The sequence below is a fragment of the Chelmon rostratus genome, chromosome 8, assembly GCF_017976325.1.
Source record: "Chelmon rostratus isolate fCheRos1 chromosome 8, fCheRos1.pri, whole genome shotgun sequence".
Lineage (NCBI taxonomy): Eukaryota > Metazoa > Chordata > Actinopteri > Chaetodontiformes > Chaetodontidae > Chelmon > Chelmon rostratus.
The window spans coordinates 22,345,711-22,364,135 of NC_055665.1; the positions used below are offsets into that span (position 1 = coordinate 22,345,711).

The 18,425-nt window shown below is 42.0% G+C and overlaps 2 protein-coding genes across 2 annotated transcripts in view; one reads left to right on the forward strand and one right to left on the reverse strand.

Moving 5' to 3' along the window:
• Positions 1–990: 990 nt before the first annotated feature.
• On the reverse strand, positions 991–9,015 carry LOC121609894 (acidic amino acid decarboxylase GADL1-like). The gene is made up of 15 exons (XM_041941654.1): positions 8,837–9,015; positions 6,718–6,911; positions 6,411–6,537; positions 5,835–5,925; positions 5,624–5,733; positions 5,336–5,451; positions 4,781–4,860; positions 4,494–4,548; positions 4,267–4,383; positions 4,112–4,176; positions 3,843–3,924; positions 2,799–2,998; positions 2,366–2,417; positions 2,106–2,195; positions 991–2,016 (listed from the first exon to the last, which is right to left on the reverse strand). Exons 1-15 carry the CDS (start codon positions 8,862–8,864, stop codon positions 1,843–1,845), a joined length of 1,581 nt encoding a protein of 526 aa, XP_041797588.1. The 5' UTR covers positions 8,865–9,015; the 3' UTR covers positions 991–1,842.
• Positions 9,016–15,024: 6,009 nt separating this feature from the next.
• LOC121610189 (dolichyl-diphosphooligosaccharide--protein glycosyltransferase subunit STT3B-like) overlaps positions 15,025–18,425 on the forward strand; it is a 68,012-nt gene continuing 64,611 nt past the window's right edge. Inside the window, exon 1 of the mRNA XM_041942182.1 lies at positions 15,025–15,599. Within this exon, the coding sequence (XP_041798116.1) occupies positions 15,325–15,599 (275 nt within the window). The 5' untranslated portion in view covers positions 15,025–15,324. The remainder of the gene's footprint in view (positions 15,600–18,425) is intronic.

Consider the following 18,425-nt stretch of genomic DNA (forward strand, 5'->3'; position numbering starts at 1 on the left):
AACCTTCAGGCTCTGTGTTGAAAAGTAACATGCTATTTAACATGCCATTTATATGTGTATTACCACACATAATTGATGACATAATTCAGGGATGTAGGATGCTCACACAGGAGGTTCTGCACTTAATGCATCTGTGTTCTGTGTTGTGTAGTCTTAAGACATAGTCTGGGTTACATATGGACTGTTTTAATGATTTTATTACCAGCCATGATAATTTGGTCTCTTTTTTTGTGACTGGATGTTTGGAAGATTGTGGGTCTTACCTGTGAACTCTTCACATCTAGGTAGGTTTGGTGCATGCGTTGCATATTCTTGCACAAAACCGTACAGCTTTCATGTCATTACTTTCATTTGTATAATAATGGTAGCATATTCTGTATGCTGTTTGTGTTGTTCATTTGTGTATATATATATTTGTCTTTTATGTTTTGTTTTGTTTTTTGTTTTTCAGATTTATTGTCTGTTCTGTCTTTGCTTTGTCGCCTTGCACCAAAATACCAATTCCCTGTATGTGACAACCTACTTGGTAATAAACGAATTCTGGTTTCTGAATTATGATCTAAACCCAGAATGTACAGCACATGTGTGAACTTGTCTCCCTTGTCTTTAGGGTGAGCTTGTCCCCTGTGATGAACTCTTGCTTACACAGAGCCACAGAGCTCGTGGATCCACTGCTCACCAAGTTCAGGTTATTGACACCTGTTAGGTAGACTGGATATACTTTAGCTGGATAAATACAAAGACGTGCTGGGACTTGTAAACCTGTCCTCAACTATTGATCCATGTTTGATTTCTCTCCAACTCAGTTTACAAGGTCTGTGTTGACCTGCTGAGTTGTAGTAAAACATCCAAACTCAGTAATAGACCCCTTGTGTTTCTCAGATCCATATTGACACACTCCATTCTGATGGGTAAACTCTCTTTTGATCTTGAATAAATAGTATTAAATAAATTAAATAATAACTTTGAGACCGGAGTATGTAGATTTTGTTGTTTTATTTAAGATTCTCATAAAAAGTTATTCACAGCAGAACTGCACCATCTACCAAAAAACAGGACTCCCTTCACAGAAAAACCAATTAAACAAAGAGAATCAGGTAACACAGTAACATTGTGTGACTCTGACATATGATTCATGTAACATAATAGGTAAACATGAAAGACTTCCCAAAGCTGTCCCTAAAACATTAGCTTTCTGATATAAAGATATAAGATATTAGCAATATGTAAAACACTGCATGTTATGCCAGTTGTAAACACCACTGTCACTGTGACAGACACATAGGTCTCCCCTGATGTGATCCATTAAATTGTGTCTCCTTCACAACAAATACATGTTCTTTTAAAGTAGATTTAGACATTTCAATTGATTTGAATTTGAGAAAAAGTGAGAGGAGAGGAATATTCTGGAAGAACATGCTGTAAATCAGCTTATGATTAGTGAAATCTAGCCAAGCCCAAAGGTCCATTTTCCCAAAAAGCAACTGAAGAATCAGTGTATATGTAGATTATGATAGTGGTGGTAAGAAGTGGTAGGATTAGCTACCTGCCTGTTTTTTCAGGCTTCAGATTGGCCAGCATGGCTTTGAGGGTTAGTTTGGAAGCTCTCGACAGCACTTCAATTGTAAAAAATACCTGTAAACATGTATATGAATGCCCTTTGCCAGTCACATGACTGTTTATGTGATGAACTATGCTACTTGTGGATGGTAACAGACGTTACTCGTGCTACAATTTTGTGGTTTGTGCAATAAAACTTTCAACTACTGACGCACCAGTGCTATGTGCAAAATAGATGAACAAAGTGCGTTAGAGAGGCCCTTCACTGATGCTGACAGTTCATCACAAGTCTTTTCCCAGATTGTGTATCTCATCCAGGACAAAGTCCATGTCCTGTGTGCTGGCCTGTGGGCTGATGATGATCATCCTGAAAAAGTTGACCTTGTCTCCGTGCGGCTGGTAGCAGACCATCATACTGCCATTCTTCATCATGCGCTCTTTAATCACCGGGGCCACCTGCAGGACGAGGGAGGGGACGCTGTAATGACTGACAGCACTGACAACTCACTAACATAAGAGAGGATTTAGTCAAATTAGGTACTTACAGTGTGGAGTTTTTTCCAGAGCTCAGGGCCATCCGTAAGGCTCCTCAGACTTGGTGGAATGTACCAGAAGCAAATGTTTGCATATTCAGGCTGTAGATGGGGAAAAGAGCTAAATTCAAAATGGGAAATCTACTCCAGATAAAACTGACAATACAAATATCTTAAAAACTTCACTGAAATGCAAGTAACGGTGGAACGGTAAAAGACTGTGAAATGTATTGCTTTTGTGTGAAACTGTTGCTAAACTTGCAGAAACTTACCTCCATCAACAGACGGAACCCTTCTCTTTTCTTGATCTCGTCCGCAAGATACCTGCAAAAAAGAAAATACCACATTTAGCTTTAGCACACGTTGTGTTAGGTTTATTTGCATATAAGGTTTGGCAAGTATTAGTACTGAATTTTAAAGTTCATTCAAACACAATCATAAACATTTCCCTAACTCTGGTTATTCACAAAATCACCGCTAGAGTGCACTGTCCTCAAGCTGACTTCTGTAAATCTACCCAAGTAATTTGAGGTCCAACAATGACTTATACATTAGTCATGTGCATCGATTACGTAGCATTATTAATGCGTACTGTGGAATGGGCGAACGTATAGTTCACTTCAGCCTCTCCCTGACTCTGTACGCATAATGAAAATAAATGTAATGTTACTGTAAATGTGTCTGTGTCTGTTTCCTCAGACTAACCTGGCCATGGCGAAGGCCCTGTCAACTCTCTGCTCCAGCTCCCCAGTTCCCAAAGCCTTCCACATGAGCCAGAACTTGAAGGCGTCCGGCTTCCTGCTGCACTGGATGGACTTGTCCCCGGTGTCGTAGCTGACATCGTAGAACTTATCCTGCTGGAAGAGGTAGGAGGCCCGAGCAGAGTGGCAGCGCTGGAGGAGACCCTGAGGGACCAAAATGACAAGGATGGTTTGTTCATAACTTCAGATAGACAGAGAGATTGGTTTAAATGTCACCTAACTCTCTGCAAGAAAGCAGATAGCAATTTATCTAAAGTGTTGAACTGTTCCTTTAAAGGTAGCTGTTATGATATCACAGGATTTTTTGCCCTTGGTATTGCACATCTGTCTGCTGTGCCTGCGACTTGATGCTTACTGCCTCTGACAAATCTCTCTCTCCAGCTCTCTGACAGGACGAACTGCTCAGTCAGCTCACCTTCAGCCTGGTAATGACAGACTACAAGGTGGACACTGTAGTGAACTGTGCCTGTCAGGTCTGCCCCAGGCCCAGAATGAGGGTATCTGTCCTGCATCTGGCAGCTAACGCACATACTTCAGCCTATATCTTTAGCCTATATCTGCAGCCTTTCCTCTATCTCACACTTTGTTCATGACCAAATACCTCCACAATTTATGACATTCCCATCATGATGTTTACCCGAGGGTTGAACGGGTTGAGACTACTTAGCTCGATGGGTGGTGATGGTGTACAGGTGACAGGTATCCTCCAAAAATGGCCGATTTGCTGTTGATGATGTCACATTCCCATTCCCTATACTCCTCCTTGCTGTATCTATCTATGACTGAGGCTGCTAGCTGCCATTAGCTAGATAGCTCAGTTAGCCGTGCAGCAAGTGCCCCTGTTAGTCAGTTTGGACACTCTGAAAAGGTTAATTCTGCAAAAGTCTAGCCTCATTTTGGGGCTGCATAAGCCAAACAAAGTTAAGCCACTAAGTTTGTGTGGCGCGGATATTCGATATTATATGGATAATAAGTGAGTTCGTCTTACCGTTTTGTCTCTGACCAGGAAAGCAGAGCACTGCAGACATGCCATCAGCATCTTGTGAGGGTTCCAGGCGACAGAGTTGGCTCTAATCAGACACAAGCAGCACAGCAGAGATCATTTACAGTCACTGTGTTATCACTGAAGATATCACAACACCAGCGGGCATTCCACTTGATTCTGTAGATGATGGCGCTTTAAAAATAGACACAACGTCTCTTATATTGCTCTGAAATGTTCACTGACAGGGATGTTGCCTGGATTTGATCAGTTACCTGTGGATGCCCTTTAACAAGTGTTTATGCTTCTTAGACATCAGAGCTGCTCCTCCCCAGCAGGCCTGAGGAAGAGGAGAGCCGAAAGAGACATTTACACAGATGGTACAACAGCATTAATAGACACAAACGAACGAGTGAATGAATGAACTCACGTCCACATGCAGCCACAGATTGTACTTCTCGCAGATGTCTGCAATTTCTTGGATGGGATCAAAAGCTCCGAGCACTGTGGTCCCTGCTGTGGCATTCACCATAAAGGGGACTGCACCCTGATCAAACATGCACACACAGTTTTTCTAAATGACCTTTGTCCTTCAAAAGACATGCAACAATGTGTCTGTTCAAATGAAGACCTGAACAGGTAAGACAGGTTCCTCACCTCATTTTTAGCAGTCCTGATCTGCTCCTCCAGAGCCGAGGCAATCATCTTCCCTCTGACAAACACACAGAATAATTCAGTTTGTGATCAGAGAACGAACAAATGAGTGAATTCATTCACTCTGATTCAGGTAATCAATGCAGTCATAATGCACTGAATTCTTGAGTTTACACAGAAACAGATGAGTCCAATGCCAACTGCCAAAGTGTCAGTCAGGCGTCTCTGTTCACAGAGGAGGAACCTGTACGTCAGATAGGATTATGAAGTGTGTGAGAGAAGCTGTTTACCTCTTATCAGATGGAACCACATAAACATTCTTAGTGCCGATGCCCAGTAAAGCCGCTGCTTTGGAAATGGAGTAATGACACTGAAAGAGATTAAACAAGAGTCTGTCAATAAAAACATACTCTATGCCTAAGTGGGAACTTGTACAGAGCTGAAGACGAGCCCAAGTAATACGTCTCATTTCTGTCTGTACCATATGACTAGCTATTTCAACTGTTCGTGTCTGGGTGATTTCTAAGTTAAACGTCCTCACACGGAGACAGATTTCATTTGCTTAATCAAGCAAGTAAGTCATTTGTCAGCTTGCAAACCATTTTTCTTTAATTAACAAGAGTGCAGGAGAGCTTTAACACACACACAAGTTATATCAAGAAAATAATTCATGAAATTCCAAAATGAAAACAAGACTTTGTAGAAAGACAAAATCCACCACAATGTAGCTTCCTGAACCGGCTGATTTGAGAGCAGATGGTTCTTGTACTTATACCAACATGTTTAACTTATTCTGAAACATATGCTCTTTTAACTTAATCTTGATCGTTTCCTCTAAATCCTACCTCCTGTGACGTGAACATGACCAGTCGCGGCACAGCAGAGAGGCCGACCTCTTTGATGTCAGGGCAGTGATGGTACCTGGCTAAGTTCACAGCGTACATGTTGGACATTGAGCCACCTGGAGGGAAAACAGTACACAGGTGTTATGTGTTAAAGCAAAGGTGCATTGATGCATAAGGACCTGCAAATATCACATTCTGTGTTGGATGGAATAAAATAACAAAAAAAAAAAATAGAGGCTGTCATAGCAACAGAGGTCCAAATATTAGTTTCTGACAGTGATTGTTGACCTGCATTGAAGATTCCATCTCCTCCTTCCTCCCAGCCGATAATCTCCATCATCTTCCTCAGCACAGCATCCTCCATCAGTGTAAAGACTGGAGCCACCTCGTATGTGTAACTGAGGAAAACCACATATTACTCCATTTGCATGATTTTAAACTTTGATTTAACACAATTAAGTGTGACTTACTGTATGTTACAATGAAATGTGTGACTCACAGACTGGGTTTGAGGGCCTCCACGATGAAGCTTGCCACCATGGAATAGGGCTCCATGCCTGCATACAGCTGGTTGAAGAAACGAGGATGAGCTGCAGAGATGACAGAGAAAAGATTCAGAACAGATAATCAGATGAGTGTCAGTTTGAGGTGCTGCAGTCTAAGTAGTTTACAAAAGATGGTTGCAGTATTGGATCTTTTTCTGCAAGAAGTTGAGATGAGTGTGAATTGCTGTTTGCCTCTGAGGGTGTGTAGCTGCTTGGCAACAGTACAAATCAATGAGTGAGTTCTTAAACTTACACAAAGCATGACTACAGTGGTGTTTTCTAACACCTTACAACCCCCCGTTTATTTCTGATATCATATCAGCTGATACTGGAGACCAGTTTGCCAGTTCCATTGGCCAGTGTGAACTTATTGGTGCATAAGGGTGAATAGGGACGGCCAGGGGATACCAGGATTGACAGTAAGTAATCTGCCACATTCAGTGTGAGCAGCACTTTGCAAAGGAAACATTTCTTGAGTTTGACTGTCTGAACTGTGTCTCAGCCTAATTCACGAAGGTTTGAAGACTTACTGGTCTTGACGCTGTATCTGATTGCATCTCTGCAGCGCTGCAGGATCTCAGACTCAGACTCTCCGTCGTCTCTCAGCTCAAGGTCCAGCAGCTCCTTCAGCTGCTCGGGGGAACGCCACTCACAGACCTGGTCAACATGGACAAACATCTCACTGTCAGGGTCAACTGTAGTAACAGTAGTCCTAATAAGGTGTGTTGGTACTATCTCTATGCCTTTACTTATAGCACATACCTGCTGCCAAGAATTTAACAACCTTCTATTTAAGTCTACATATCTATGCAGACGAGTGCTTCATTGCACCTTTACCTTTTCTCTGACATCAGTGGCCTTTTTCACTGCATCTTCCATAATGATGGCCATGGACTGGTGAATGAAGTTCTCTGCTGCAAGTACGTCCAGAGCGGGGCTGCTCAGGGAAGCAGCATCTGTGGTATCCGGACAGCATTTCACCGGATGTCCAGGATCTGCGTTGGAGATCTGCCATTCACTGAGATTCTCTTCTGAATAAGGAAAAACTAAATTACTTATAAATTACTACTTCTGACATCAATGAATGAATATGAACAGCTGTGTCTAGGTAGATAATATATAAAATAACCCCGGCATGATCCAGCCTGCTATGTGAGCTAAAGATAAAATGCAACATTGTGCCCCAGGCTGGCAGAGTGAGGACTTGTGGTGCTGATTTAGTGGTTACTGCAACATGCTGACTTCATAACTTCTCCGGGTCTTTCCACTTTTTCATACATATATATTCAGTTCCCTGAGAGCTTCATTTCCATATTTTCTTCCTGTTGGGCACCGGATTAAAGTTAAAGGTCTATTTCCCGTAGAAAGAGCTGTTTGGCAATCTGTCTGCAAGCAATCTTCACTATCCCAGTTTAGACCGCTTTAGCACATAAAGTTTCCCTGTTCCCAAACAGTCGCCCGTGTCGCACCTGCCCAGGACTCTGCCTGTGTTTTGGGCTTTGGTGCGTGTCTGTTGTTTTTTCTTTCCTGCTGACACAACAGATGTTGTCCCTCTGACTGTTTGATCCTTGGATTAAGTGTATGACATCTCCTCCCTCAGTTCTGCTCACTAAATTCTCACCAAGACCAGATATTCATACTTCCAGGATTCTTATTCTCAATTTTACACCGCTGGGACAGTGTGGGACTCAAAGTCCTAGCTCACCTTTTGTCAGATCATATATTGTGTTTTACATCAATACATTTTTTTAAGAATAAAAAATCGGAGCATGTCTTTGTCATTACTGTAGTTGATTACTGTGTGTGGCGCCACATGCACAGATACATTCATTCACACCAGCCTCGTCATTAACAGCTGGTCATTTTAGAAGTAAAGGCCTCAATCGGTGGAACCAGCCTGTCTGCTGTCTGGAAAACTAGAAGCACCCTAAGAGAGCGCAGACCTCACCAAGACCAATAGTCCACTCTTCTATGATATGCACATCTGCAAGCTAACCCACTACACATATGCAGTATTTGGCTGGATATGTTGCCTTGACTGCCTTTCATGTCCTCAAGTAGGCCTAATACCTTTGCCAAGGCACACCTGTTAACACTGCAACTGCACGATGTACACTGTGTCCCGAGTTGTGTAATCTTAATTGCATGCTATGTGTGTATGTACATTTCCATACCTATACTTTAAGAAAAAGGCGTTGTTAGAAATGCAGTACAACCATTCCAGTCCTCCAATGACACCTCTGTCCCGGAGGGCTCTGGAACGAGTTTGAGCAGCTGCACCAGAGGATTACTGTCACAAGCAGCTTTCAACTGTGATATGGAGTCGTCATATTTCTACACTTGGTTATAGTTCATCACTATATTTCAGCGATCTCCTCAGTAGTTTTCCCTTTATTCTGCTGACAAACACACTAGCAAATCGACCCGAAAACATAGCATCCTGGCGGAGGTAATAAACAGAAATATAACTTCACATGATCTGACATAAAATATGTGACAGGTACTGCGTCAGACCTGATCTGGACCACTAAAAAATATTTGTCTCTGTATTATTCCAGATTTCCTGCTGGATTCAGACATGAGCTTTGATGGCATCTTAAGGACTATTTTAGCCCTTCATCAACTATCCTCCAGAGACACAGATGACTGCTATGACATTTGGATGGTTTACAGTATTTGTTTCAAAGGAATCTAAAAGGATCTCAAAATGCATCATCAGCAGTAGTTTGTATGGAACTGTGTAAACAAGCTTGCCAGAAGAAACATGTCTACAGCCAGGGTCTGCACATCTATAGCCATTTCATTTTCACTTGATAAGAATATTATCTGGAATATTTAAGCATCATGTAATTAGTAATAGCAGAAATTGAATTTTAAAATGAACAGCAGTTAAATAAGTGTAAAATAAAGGAATTAAGCCGTCCAATGGAAAAAAAAGTTCTCCAGTTATGCTCACCGTTCTGTCTCTGCTTGGTTGGGGCCATGTCTTTGCCTCGATGCTGCTTTGCTGTGCAGCTCACTGTGGCAGCATGAATATATACACCTCCTGTCCTCCTGATGACGCTCCGGCCTTTTAACACGTTGCGCCATAGATTTAAGTTCAGTAAATTTCCAACAGACAGCGAAGTGCACCAAGTTGGCCACATCACGTACTCAGTAGCATGCTGTACTTATCAGCCGTCCGTTTTATTCGTCGTCATTTATTTTCTGTTCGCTTTAAGTCCATCCATCGTTAAGGACGAGCATGTGCAGATACAAGAAGGCACATTTATTTACTTTAATTTTAATTCGACTTTGGGTAGATTTAATCCCCCTACATTATTGTGTGGTGCCAGGGATATTTATGATGAAGAACACATGCATTCCTTTAACTTTAATCCAATTAATTCTTGCTTTAAATCACTCAAATTTAGTTTAAAGAGTACTTGACATCCTAAAAACCCCCCACCCTCCGCAGTGTGTGTACTCATATATTTTTATCTGTACAGCGTGACTTTGGGATTTTTTGACACTTTTTAATACTTCTGTTGTGAATAAAGTGTGTGTGTGTGTGCGCGCGCGCGCGTGTCTGTAGTCGAAGTGGAGTCGAATTTCTGTTGTTTCGTAATCTGATGTGCGTAATAGCCTGAAGTTACATGACTCATCTTCCTGCTGAGGAAATGAACAAGATGTCAGAACATTTAGAGGAATGAGGTGAGGTGTTTGCCCGTCACTTCTCATGTGGAAATATCCATTGCTTACCATCGATAACAAATAATTTACAGCACCTATAAAAGCCAGACTTCTGAGACAACAGACTGAGGTCAAGCTTTTCCACGCTGCCATTAGTCAAAACATTGCTCAAAACTCATGTTTTTACATAAAGAGGGCATCTCACACATTTTACACACATTTAACAGGCACAGCAGGAAAATGTTGACATGCTGTCCCACATCCCATGCTTATGTTGAATTATGCTCTGTAGCAACCACAGGTCAGTAAAAGTCTTTTTTACTGTACACATCAAGTGTGGTTGTAGAAAAAAAAAGCTAAATAATTTCCAGCTGGTGTCTGTTAATTGTCTTTAGGGTACAGATGCTCCAGTCTTATCCAGCACATTTTATCTAATGAGGCAATATAGCCAGTACCGCTGACTTTACACTGTGGAGACAAAGAAACGTGGGTTAATGTAGATTATAGGATTGGGTTCAGATCAACAGGCTCATTAAGCCCATATGGTTCCACAGGAATGAATCAGGCCTTAACATAATTCTCCTTGCATTATCTGCTAAATGGCATTGCATTTGAGCAAAGCTGCCCATCCATGAAATCTCGTTTTCAGTGTCTATTTATTGCGCTCGTACATTTGCATTTTGTCCAGGTGCGCCATGTGGGTGGGACGCTAAATGTTCACTGAGAGGAGCAACATTACAGACAGGCATCATGTTTACAAATCCAGCCGATGAGCAGATCAGGCGGCTTATGTCTTAGTGTGAGGCCTGTAGGAGTCAGAACCACCTGTGCATCTTCCACACCTCAACTTTCAACAGTCTCTGATGTTCTCTCTCTCTCTCTCTCTCTCTCTCTCTCTCTCTCTCGCTATATATAGGCAACACCCTGTCAAGGGTATATATGTGTACAGCATGAAAGGCTGTAGATCTTGGCTTTCTTTGCGAAAAACTTTTTGGTTGCCATCAGGTGGCTGAAAATGGCACTGCACTGTGTGTATAAGGAAAAAAGTTTGTCCACAGATATCAGTACACTAACCTTGTACCGCATATCCTGAGGCAACACAAAGCCTCTCTGGTGACTACACCTTTTTATGTTGTAATATCTGATGACGAAGTGGGTATAATGCATTTTGGGGTGGGAAAACTCTTTAAGGAAGCAGAGTTACATGTGGCACATCAGAAAATGATGATAAATTTAGACTTTAAATCAGGATGAACCGTGGAAAAAAATGTGATGTGCAGGAGGCATAATTGAAGGTTTATTTAATATATGTTCCTAAAATGTGATTTTGTATTTCTCATCCTCAAGAAATGTGTAGTTATCCTACTTGTTAAAGTAATACAATGCTCAGTGTTGCTGTAGAGCATGGAAGCACACACAGAAACGATTTCATCTTCATCCATATAGAATTGAATATTTTTTAAACCTGCTTATTTGCAGAAGTAAGGAACCGAGGAGAAAACCAGCCTGACAAATACATTGTATTTTTTATGCAAAGGAGTTTCATGTTTCATGACCAAAAACAACTGTTTCCTGAGGTTCTACACAAGAAACTAGAAAAGGGAGGCAGAAATATTCATTATTACATAAAGAAATGTGACCATATGCATGGTCTAGTACAACTTTGTAATGAATATGTTGCTTGTTTTCACATGATAAATGTCCAACAGAAATCAGATTTTCACTGTGATTCTTGGTGATTTTCTACCCACATGGCACGTTGTTGCCCGAAGGCAAAAGAAAAATGTCTAAATGAAAGTGAGAGAAATGAGCAGGTGCAAAAATCTGACCCAAAGTGCTGTATCCCTACAGGATATGTTATCTGATATTATGAAAGCTGTATCACACCTTCACTCAAGTGTAAACGCTCATGGTTTACCACTGTGCTTACAACAGGAACACAGCTCACCACAAACTGCTTCCTGTGCGTCCGATGGCAGCATAGTTGCTGATTCTGCTGCATGGGGGTGTACGGCACAGAGATGTGATAAATGAATGAATTTGTCTCACTAGCTGCAAAAGTCACCCTCTCCACTTCATTAATTACTGTAATGGCTGCCACTGTTAAAACATGTAATGCAGCATTAGTACAATGGTGATTCATGGCATGCTTATTAAGCACATTATCACTGTTTTCATATGGGCTCTACCAGCAGCGGGCCTGCTGTGATGGACTCATACATGAATGTTAATTTAAGGTCCAGTGTCGTTTCTTTTTACATGAATCATTCATTAAGATACTGAACTACGGTGTCTGCAGAGCAGGAATGCTGAAGTTGCATTAAATCCGCAGGGGATATAGAACACATTTTCATAAACAAACTGACAGTAAGTGTTATTGGGCTAGTTTCAATAGGTTAGATGATTATGGGTAGATGATAAAGCCATTGTGGGTTCAGGCTCAGGCCTGCATATTAATGAATAAGGTTTCTAAACTGAGAAGGCTGGTCGACCTGATGTGAAAAATGAAACCAATCTGGCTTTGGTATTATTTTCACATACACCACATTTTGCAAAATAGGTGGGGAGAACATACTGGGTTACTTTCTCAGTCTATGCCTCCTTTAAACACAGTATATGAGCTATAACCTTTATCTTGTTTTATGCAGAACTCCCTGTGTTATAACATAGATACTGTAGGACATTTGCAGTCAGATTATTTAACCACTAGATCATTGCTGTTACATATTTACCTCACTTTAATTCGTTTTGTTGACTTCTGTAAAAGCATATGAACAACTATAACTATGCTAGCTTGCATATCATCAGTGGACATGTGTTTGTTGTATGAGATGACACAAGAAGAGACAGGTCAACCTTAAAATTCCTGTCTCATCTCTCCTCTAAACTGAAGCAGCATGAGCATGATTGTAAGTATATTGCAGACACTGCAAAGAAAAGGAGGTAATTCATGCAAGGAAAGTTAAATTCTGCTCTAATTTTGTCTTTTTTGTTATTTGTCACACACTGTCCTCAGTCTCTTTCTATTCCACACTTGTTGGCTTCCACCTGTTTTACATACAGAGGCAAGGCAGTTTTACATAACACATTTCATTGCAACAATATTCAGTGAGTTTGTGCAACCACCCACCAATCTGAAAGACAGTAAAGAACCAACACACACCCCTAACATACTGTGTAATCTACAGACACAAGGTGCTCTGAAGTAGACATGTTACTCATATGACTTTAAAGTTAAGATCAGAAAATAACTCAAAAAGTCCTAATTCAGATACCGTGGCTCCAAGTACCTGTCTTTATTTAACTGTGAAGCTGTTCTCAATGTTTTGCCAAGCAGGAAGAAGCAGTGGTCCACAAACTGACCCCTGTGGAAATCCTGATGCATTTTTTCATTTCAACAGATTTAGATCTACAGATGTTCCTTTTCAATAAAGGCCCTGAAAATGCTAAATACTTCTCCATAACATGAAGTGTTCATCATTACTAACTATAAAACGGTCATAGCTAAAGTCTGGCAGTGGCTTAAATATTTTTACAGAGTTTGGCACAGAAAAAAAAGAGCACAGACAAAAACACGAGAACAGAATATCTCTCATTTGGAAAAAAGCAAAAGTGTTGTGACTTTGGCAGAAAATGGCGCTCGTGTCAGACCTCATCACATACAGTAAAAAGCTGATTGAGAAAATAGGGTTTCGGGGCTTTTGTAGAAAGGAAACCAGTGAATATTTGCTCTTTCCTCTCACTGTTCTCAAGGAAGATTTTGAAAGAATACATCATGAAAAGTTAGAATGATGAATCATTCCGTGTCAGAAATGGAAAAGATATTCAAATATTTAGATCCTCTAGGTTCATTTATTCACTTTTAGCTGATTCTTCTCAAGAGGGCTGACGCTGTTCAGCCTGGAGGTGAACCTCATTACTGTCTCCAAAAATGTCTCTTTGCTCAGACAGCCTCCCCTTTGCTTCAGCAGATACTTGATGGATTATCAAGCTCTGGACTTCCTCCCCAAGCAGCTCAGCTCTTTCATCTCAGCACTATCCTCTCCGCATGTTTCTGTTTGTGAGGATGGGTTTTAACAGAACCTCTCTGTCTGTCTGCTTGTATCCAAGACACATAGATCTAATGGTCTCAGATTCCCCAAACTGCTGGAGGAATCCAGCTTTGTTTTATGGCCCAGTGACAATGTTTCCTGGTAGGGAAATAAAGTATTGTCGATCTGTCGGCTCATTGCTCCACCATGACACACTACTTGTGTAAGTACATGCACAGTGATAGAATAGAAAAGAATAAAATAGAACAGAAAATGTGATGGATAGAAATATACTGTAGACAACCACTTTTGCATATTTTTCTTTATAAAAGAAAATTCTAAATAATGACTCTATTAATGGTTGATAAATTGTCTACTGATATTAATACATCAGAAACATTAATCATAACTTCTGGGCTGCCAGGTTGTGAAAACATCAAATTTGCACTAAATACAGGGTAATTTCTCACTGTCTAATAAGCCGTTTTCAATGCAAACAAGAAGTCAATACAGTTGTTTATATAATATTCACCACAATATTCATGTCTGCAGCTGTTAAGGAGTTGTTAATAACGGAATTTTGATCCAGATGCTCTGAACATCAGAGGTCAAATGCTTCATTGAATGCGTTTTACTGATGAACTAAAGAGCTAAAGAGGCTATTCTAGTGTCCTGTGGGAAGAAAAACACCAGCCAAATGGGAAATGAGCTTAACCCATGCTAGAGACTGTATGACAGGATATTTCGGCCTCTGGTGCTTCAGTTTTGACCATGCATTTAATGTGTCTCTTGTGAGTCCCCCAACTTCAAGGAAGTGCAATACAAAATCACTTAAGTAGGGGGGCTACTTAATGTCTTATAATAGTTCAAATAGCAAAAGATTTATTTGCCATGAATTAAACCACTACTTACAACTTACAAACACTACTAGAGTATCACAAAGTGGTACCAAACATCGTTCACAGCAGCATGAGCTTTTTGAACGTTTCAACAAATGTCCTAATGTTGAGCTCTTCATCCATCAGGGTTTACAGCTCATTCCGGTGTGAATGAGGACCTACTGGCTTCAGTCAGGGCCTAAAGTTGGCATAAAGCCCCGCTCCTGTCATACTGCTTCTTGCGTCGTCGATATCTTCAATATGTCCTGTGAGATTCATTTATTTCATTGGCTCTTGTGACTCCAGCGCCCTTGTGCTGTTCACGTGCTATACGCTCTTCCCGCTGTCTGTCACCCGCCGTCTTTCGCTCTTGTCTCGCGCTGGAGCTCTTTCGCCGATCAAGCTCCTCTATTGTCATTGGTCGCTTTGGTTGCCTGTCAGGCGCGCTCTGTCGTGGGATTGGGTTTCTCCCTGAGCTACGTCCCTCTTGGCGGTACCTGTCTCGCTGTGAGAGGCTGACGGCTCTTCCTGCTCCACGAGCAGCTCCCGCCCCTTCATCCAGCTCCAAGGAAGGAAGGAGGAACTGCACGAGCCGCATGTGTCACTTCTAGTATGCTACAAAACCGTGCTGCTATGTGACTCCCTGGGATTATTTAGCTGGTCTTGAGGTTGGTGGGAAGTAAGGTTAGAACGTTTGCAATTACAGCCAGTGTTTTTGGGGGTGCGGGGCGCGTAGGGAAGGTGGTGCAAGTGGTTTCGGAAGTGGAGCGTGGCAGCGAAAAGGAAGAAGGGGGGCTTTTCTTTCCTGTGTGATAAAAGATAGCTCGTTTCGCTTGCTTGCCGCGACGGGACTGACGAAGAATATGGCGGAGCATCACCCGGTTTCCGACAGCAAACACAAATCCTCACTGAACTCCGGAGTGTCGTACTCGGGGAACGGGCGCAGCAGCACGGCGGTCGCAGAGAGGAGCAGCAACGCCGGGGCAGGAGGAGGTCTGTCCGGCGGCCTGTCTCAGCCGGCCGGGTGGCAGTCCTTGTTGTCTTTTACCATCCTGTTCCTGGCCTGGCTGGCCGGTTTCAGCTCCAGGCTCTTTGCTGTCATTCGCTTCGAGAGCATCATTCACGAGTTTGACCCCTGGTGAGTTTGCCCCCCCCCCCCCCCACACACACGGACACACCGACCTGTTTGTCAGGAAAGGCTGCTTACAAACGAGCAGTGAGCCCGGGCTGCGCAGCGAGGAAGTTTCTTTTTAAACATGTCGAGTAAACCGTGTGTACCGTATCTTGTCACACGCCTAACTTCTCACTAACTACATCCTTGCTCTTTGGCTTGGCCACCAGTAACTTTAAAACCTGCATATATCGGCTCACATTATGGGGACAAATTGGACCAATGGTTGCAAAGCTGATATCTACTAATTGTGATTAGTAATTCGATTTGAGCCACCAGCCAGTCATCATGCACATTTGTCCAAATATACGTCCTTTCTGCGTTTTCCATGTTCATTACACTGATTAAAAATGCACGACTTAATCTGAACTCACCCTTGTAGTGCCAAGTGACGCCTGCGTATCTATTGCAGTTCAGTTAAAGTGCAACGTTGAAGCAGCCAGTGGAGAAGGGGGTGGGGGTTTGCCACAGCAGAGTAAATGAGGACAATGGTGACAGCTTCATCTGACGCGCGCTGAACCCGGAAAGAAGGAGCCGCGAGGTGACTGGCTGAGGTTCCCCTGACACAGATTTCTCCTTTGTTTACCCGCGGATCACCTCTGCTCTCATTTGTTGCCTTGTAGCAGCACTAACACTGATTACACCGCTAATTTAGTCTGTGTGTCACGCACATATTTCTGTAGGAACATATCGTTTCTGATTTAGCAGTGGTCATGCCTGATCCTGCATATTAGTCCTACAGTCTTTGGTGACCATTGTTTGTCCTTAGATTGTGAAATCTACTCTTTTTTTTCTGCAGGATGATATGCCGATTCATATGGCATTGAAAGTTTCATTTAACCCATGTAATAGGAGCGCTTCTGTCAGACTTGCCTTGAATACTTTGGCAGTGTGGTGATCCATGCTGCTGGTTTTACTTCGAGTATGAAAACGGTTTCCTCACACTGTCTCAGACAATAGTGCAGCCAGGCAGCAGCTGACAGTTGGACAGTGAGGTTAGCAGACTTTGCCGCAAGACAGAGTGTAACAGTCAGATTTTGTACTTCTTCATGCGTGTATTCCCTTCCAAAAATATGATTTTCAAATATTAGCTCAGAGATAGTGTAGCAAGTCACATAAAACAGGCTAGCTCTTGGCCTAACTGGAGCTGATGCTCGTTTTTGCACTGGCCATCATATTGTTTGTGTTTTATTTCAAAACCTCAACCAGGTTGGCTTCTGCCAGAAATTGTCCAAGCTTTTTGTATGTTTTTTTTTTTCTTAATTATTTGTACTCCAAAGGACGGTTGCCTGGCCCAAGCCTGCATTGCATCACTGAAAGCATTTAATGATTATTCTGAGACCAGCAGTGTGGATTAAAATGCCAGCTTCATGTCTGTCTTCTGAATACAAGAGGAGGCTTCAGAGCTTTGGCTGGGCGAGAATCCTTCAGTTTCTGTCTGTCGCTGTCTGAAAGCCTAATATGGCATGACATGGAGTGAAATTTATTCATACACTGCTTCATTGTTCTATCATTCTCCCTCTGCTATCAAACTGGCACCATTATGTAAACTAGATGTTTGGATGGCTGTGTGTGTGTGTGTGTGTGTGTGTGTGTGTGTGTGTGTGTGTGTGTGTGTGTGTGTGTGTGTGTGTGTGTGTGTGTGTGTGTGTGTGTGTGTGTCCTGCAGGAAATTATCTCAAGATAAAAGATGGTAAAGGTCAGCTAATATTTGTTGTATATTTATCAGCTAATGTTTTAAAACAGTCCCACATTTTGAAATTGTATCACAGAAATTGACTAATTGATTTTCACATCAAATATAGTAAATTAATTTTCAAATGGTGATTGCAGTGTTTCAGGCAGGCAGGACAATCTGGGGAAAATATAATATGAGAAGAAGGTGTTGTCTTTGCCTAACTGTTGTAAATGTACAACAGGCTGGAGTTTGAACCTGCTGTTTTTCTGTCAAACAGACATTTTTAATGTGTGGAAGGAGTCTGATATTCAGAGGTCATACTGAAGAAACTTCAAGGTTGTCAAGCGTTCAGGAAGATAAAAGCAGCAGGGTATACAGCCTTTTCTGATCGCTGTTTGATGACAATTCCCCCATGTACAACCCCACGACCTAACTGCAAGGTTGCTGTCATACTGTAGCTTATCTTTAAAAGAGGATCGCAGGAGAGCTAACAGTAATATCACCCCTCTGCTACCCCGTTTGTTCTCCTTCTATCCCTCTCTCTCTCCCTCACACACTCTCTCTTATGTGTCCTTTTGATGTGGCTAGTTAACAGTCCTTTTCCTTCAGAAGTGCTAGATCGTGCTATTAGATCTGACAGCAAAGCAGGTCGGGACTGGCATTAGGCAGCCAGCCGGTAGATGGTTACTTATGCTTTGAGTTTGGCCCGTGTTAATCATGTGCGGAACAGCATCAGAAAAAAACCCAGCTTCATTAGAACTTATGTCTCTGTCTGATGTACTAAAGTTTGCTTGCTAGTGAGCTGGACCTCCCTCAGAGAAAGGTCTGACAAGGAGACGCATCTGATCCACCTGTCGTCATGTGCTCAAAGCTCTAGCTCTGTGAATAATGGCTCATTGTAAATTTGAGTTTGATTAGTGTCACTTGTTCTCTTGTGAAGAATGACATGGTTGATATCAGTGCAGACGTGAAACCACTCAAAAAGAGGGGAGCCAATCAAAACCATCCAGTCTTCTTTTTGTTAGAGCGTTCATCATATCTGCACACAACTCAAGTAGGTAACTGAGGTGAGCCAGGGCTGGATGTGAGTTGAACCTCAATACTTTCTTGTTACA

Excerpts from the sequence above, each read along its gene's own strand:
- LOC121609894 (XM_041941654.1), bottom strand. The coding sequence starts at position 8,864 with ATGGCCCCAACCAAGCAGAGACAGAACG. Across the intron at positions 4,177-4,266 it reads ATCTGTGGCTGCATGTGGAC|GCCTGCTGGGGAGGAGCAGC; the intron begins GTGAGTTCATTC and ends CCTCTTCCTCAG. Across the intron at positions 2,418-2,798 it reads AGGGCCTTCGCCATGGCCAG|GTATCTTGCGGACGAGATCA; the intron begins GTTAGTCTGAGG and ends TCTTTTTTGCAG.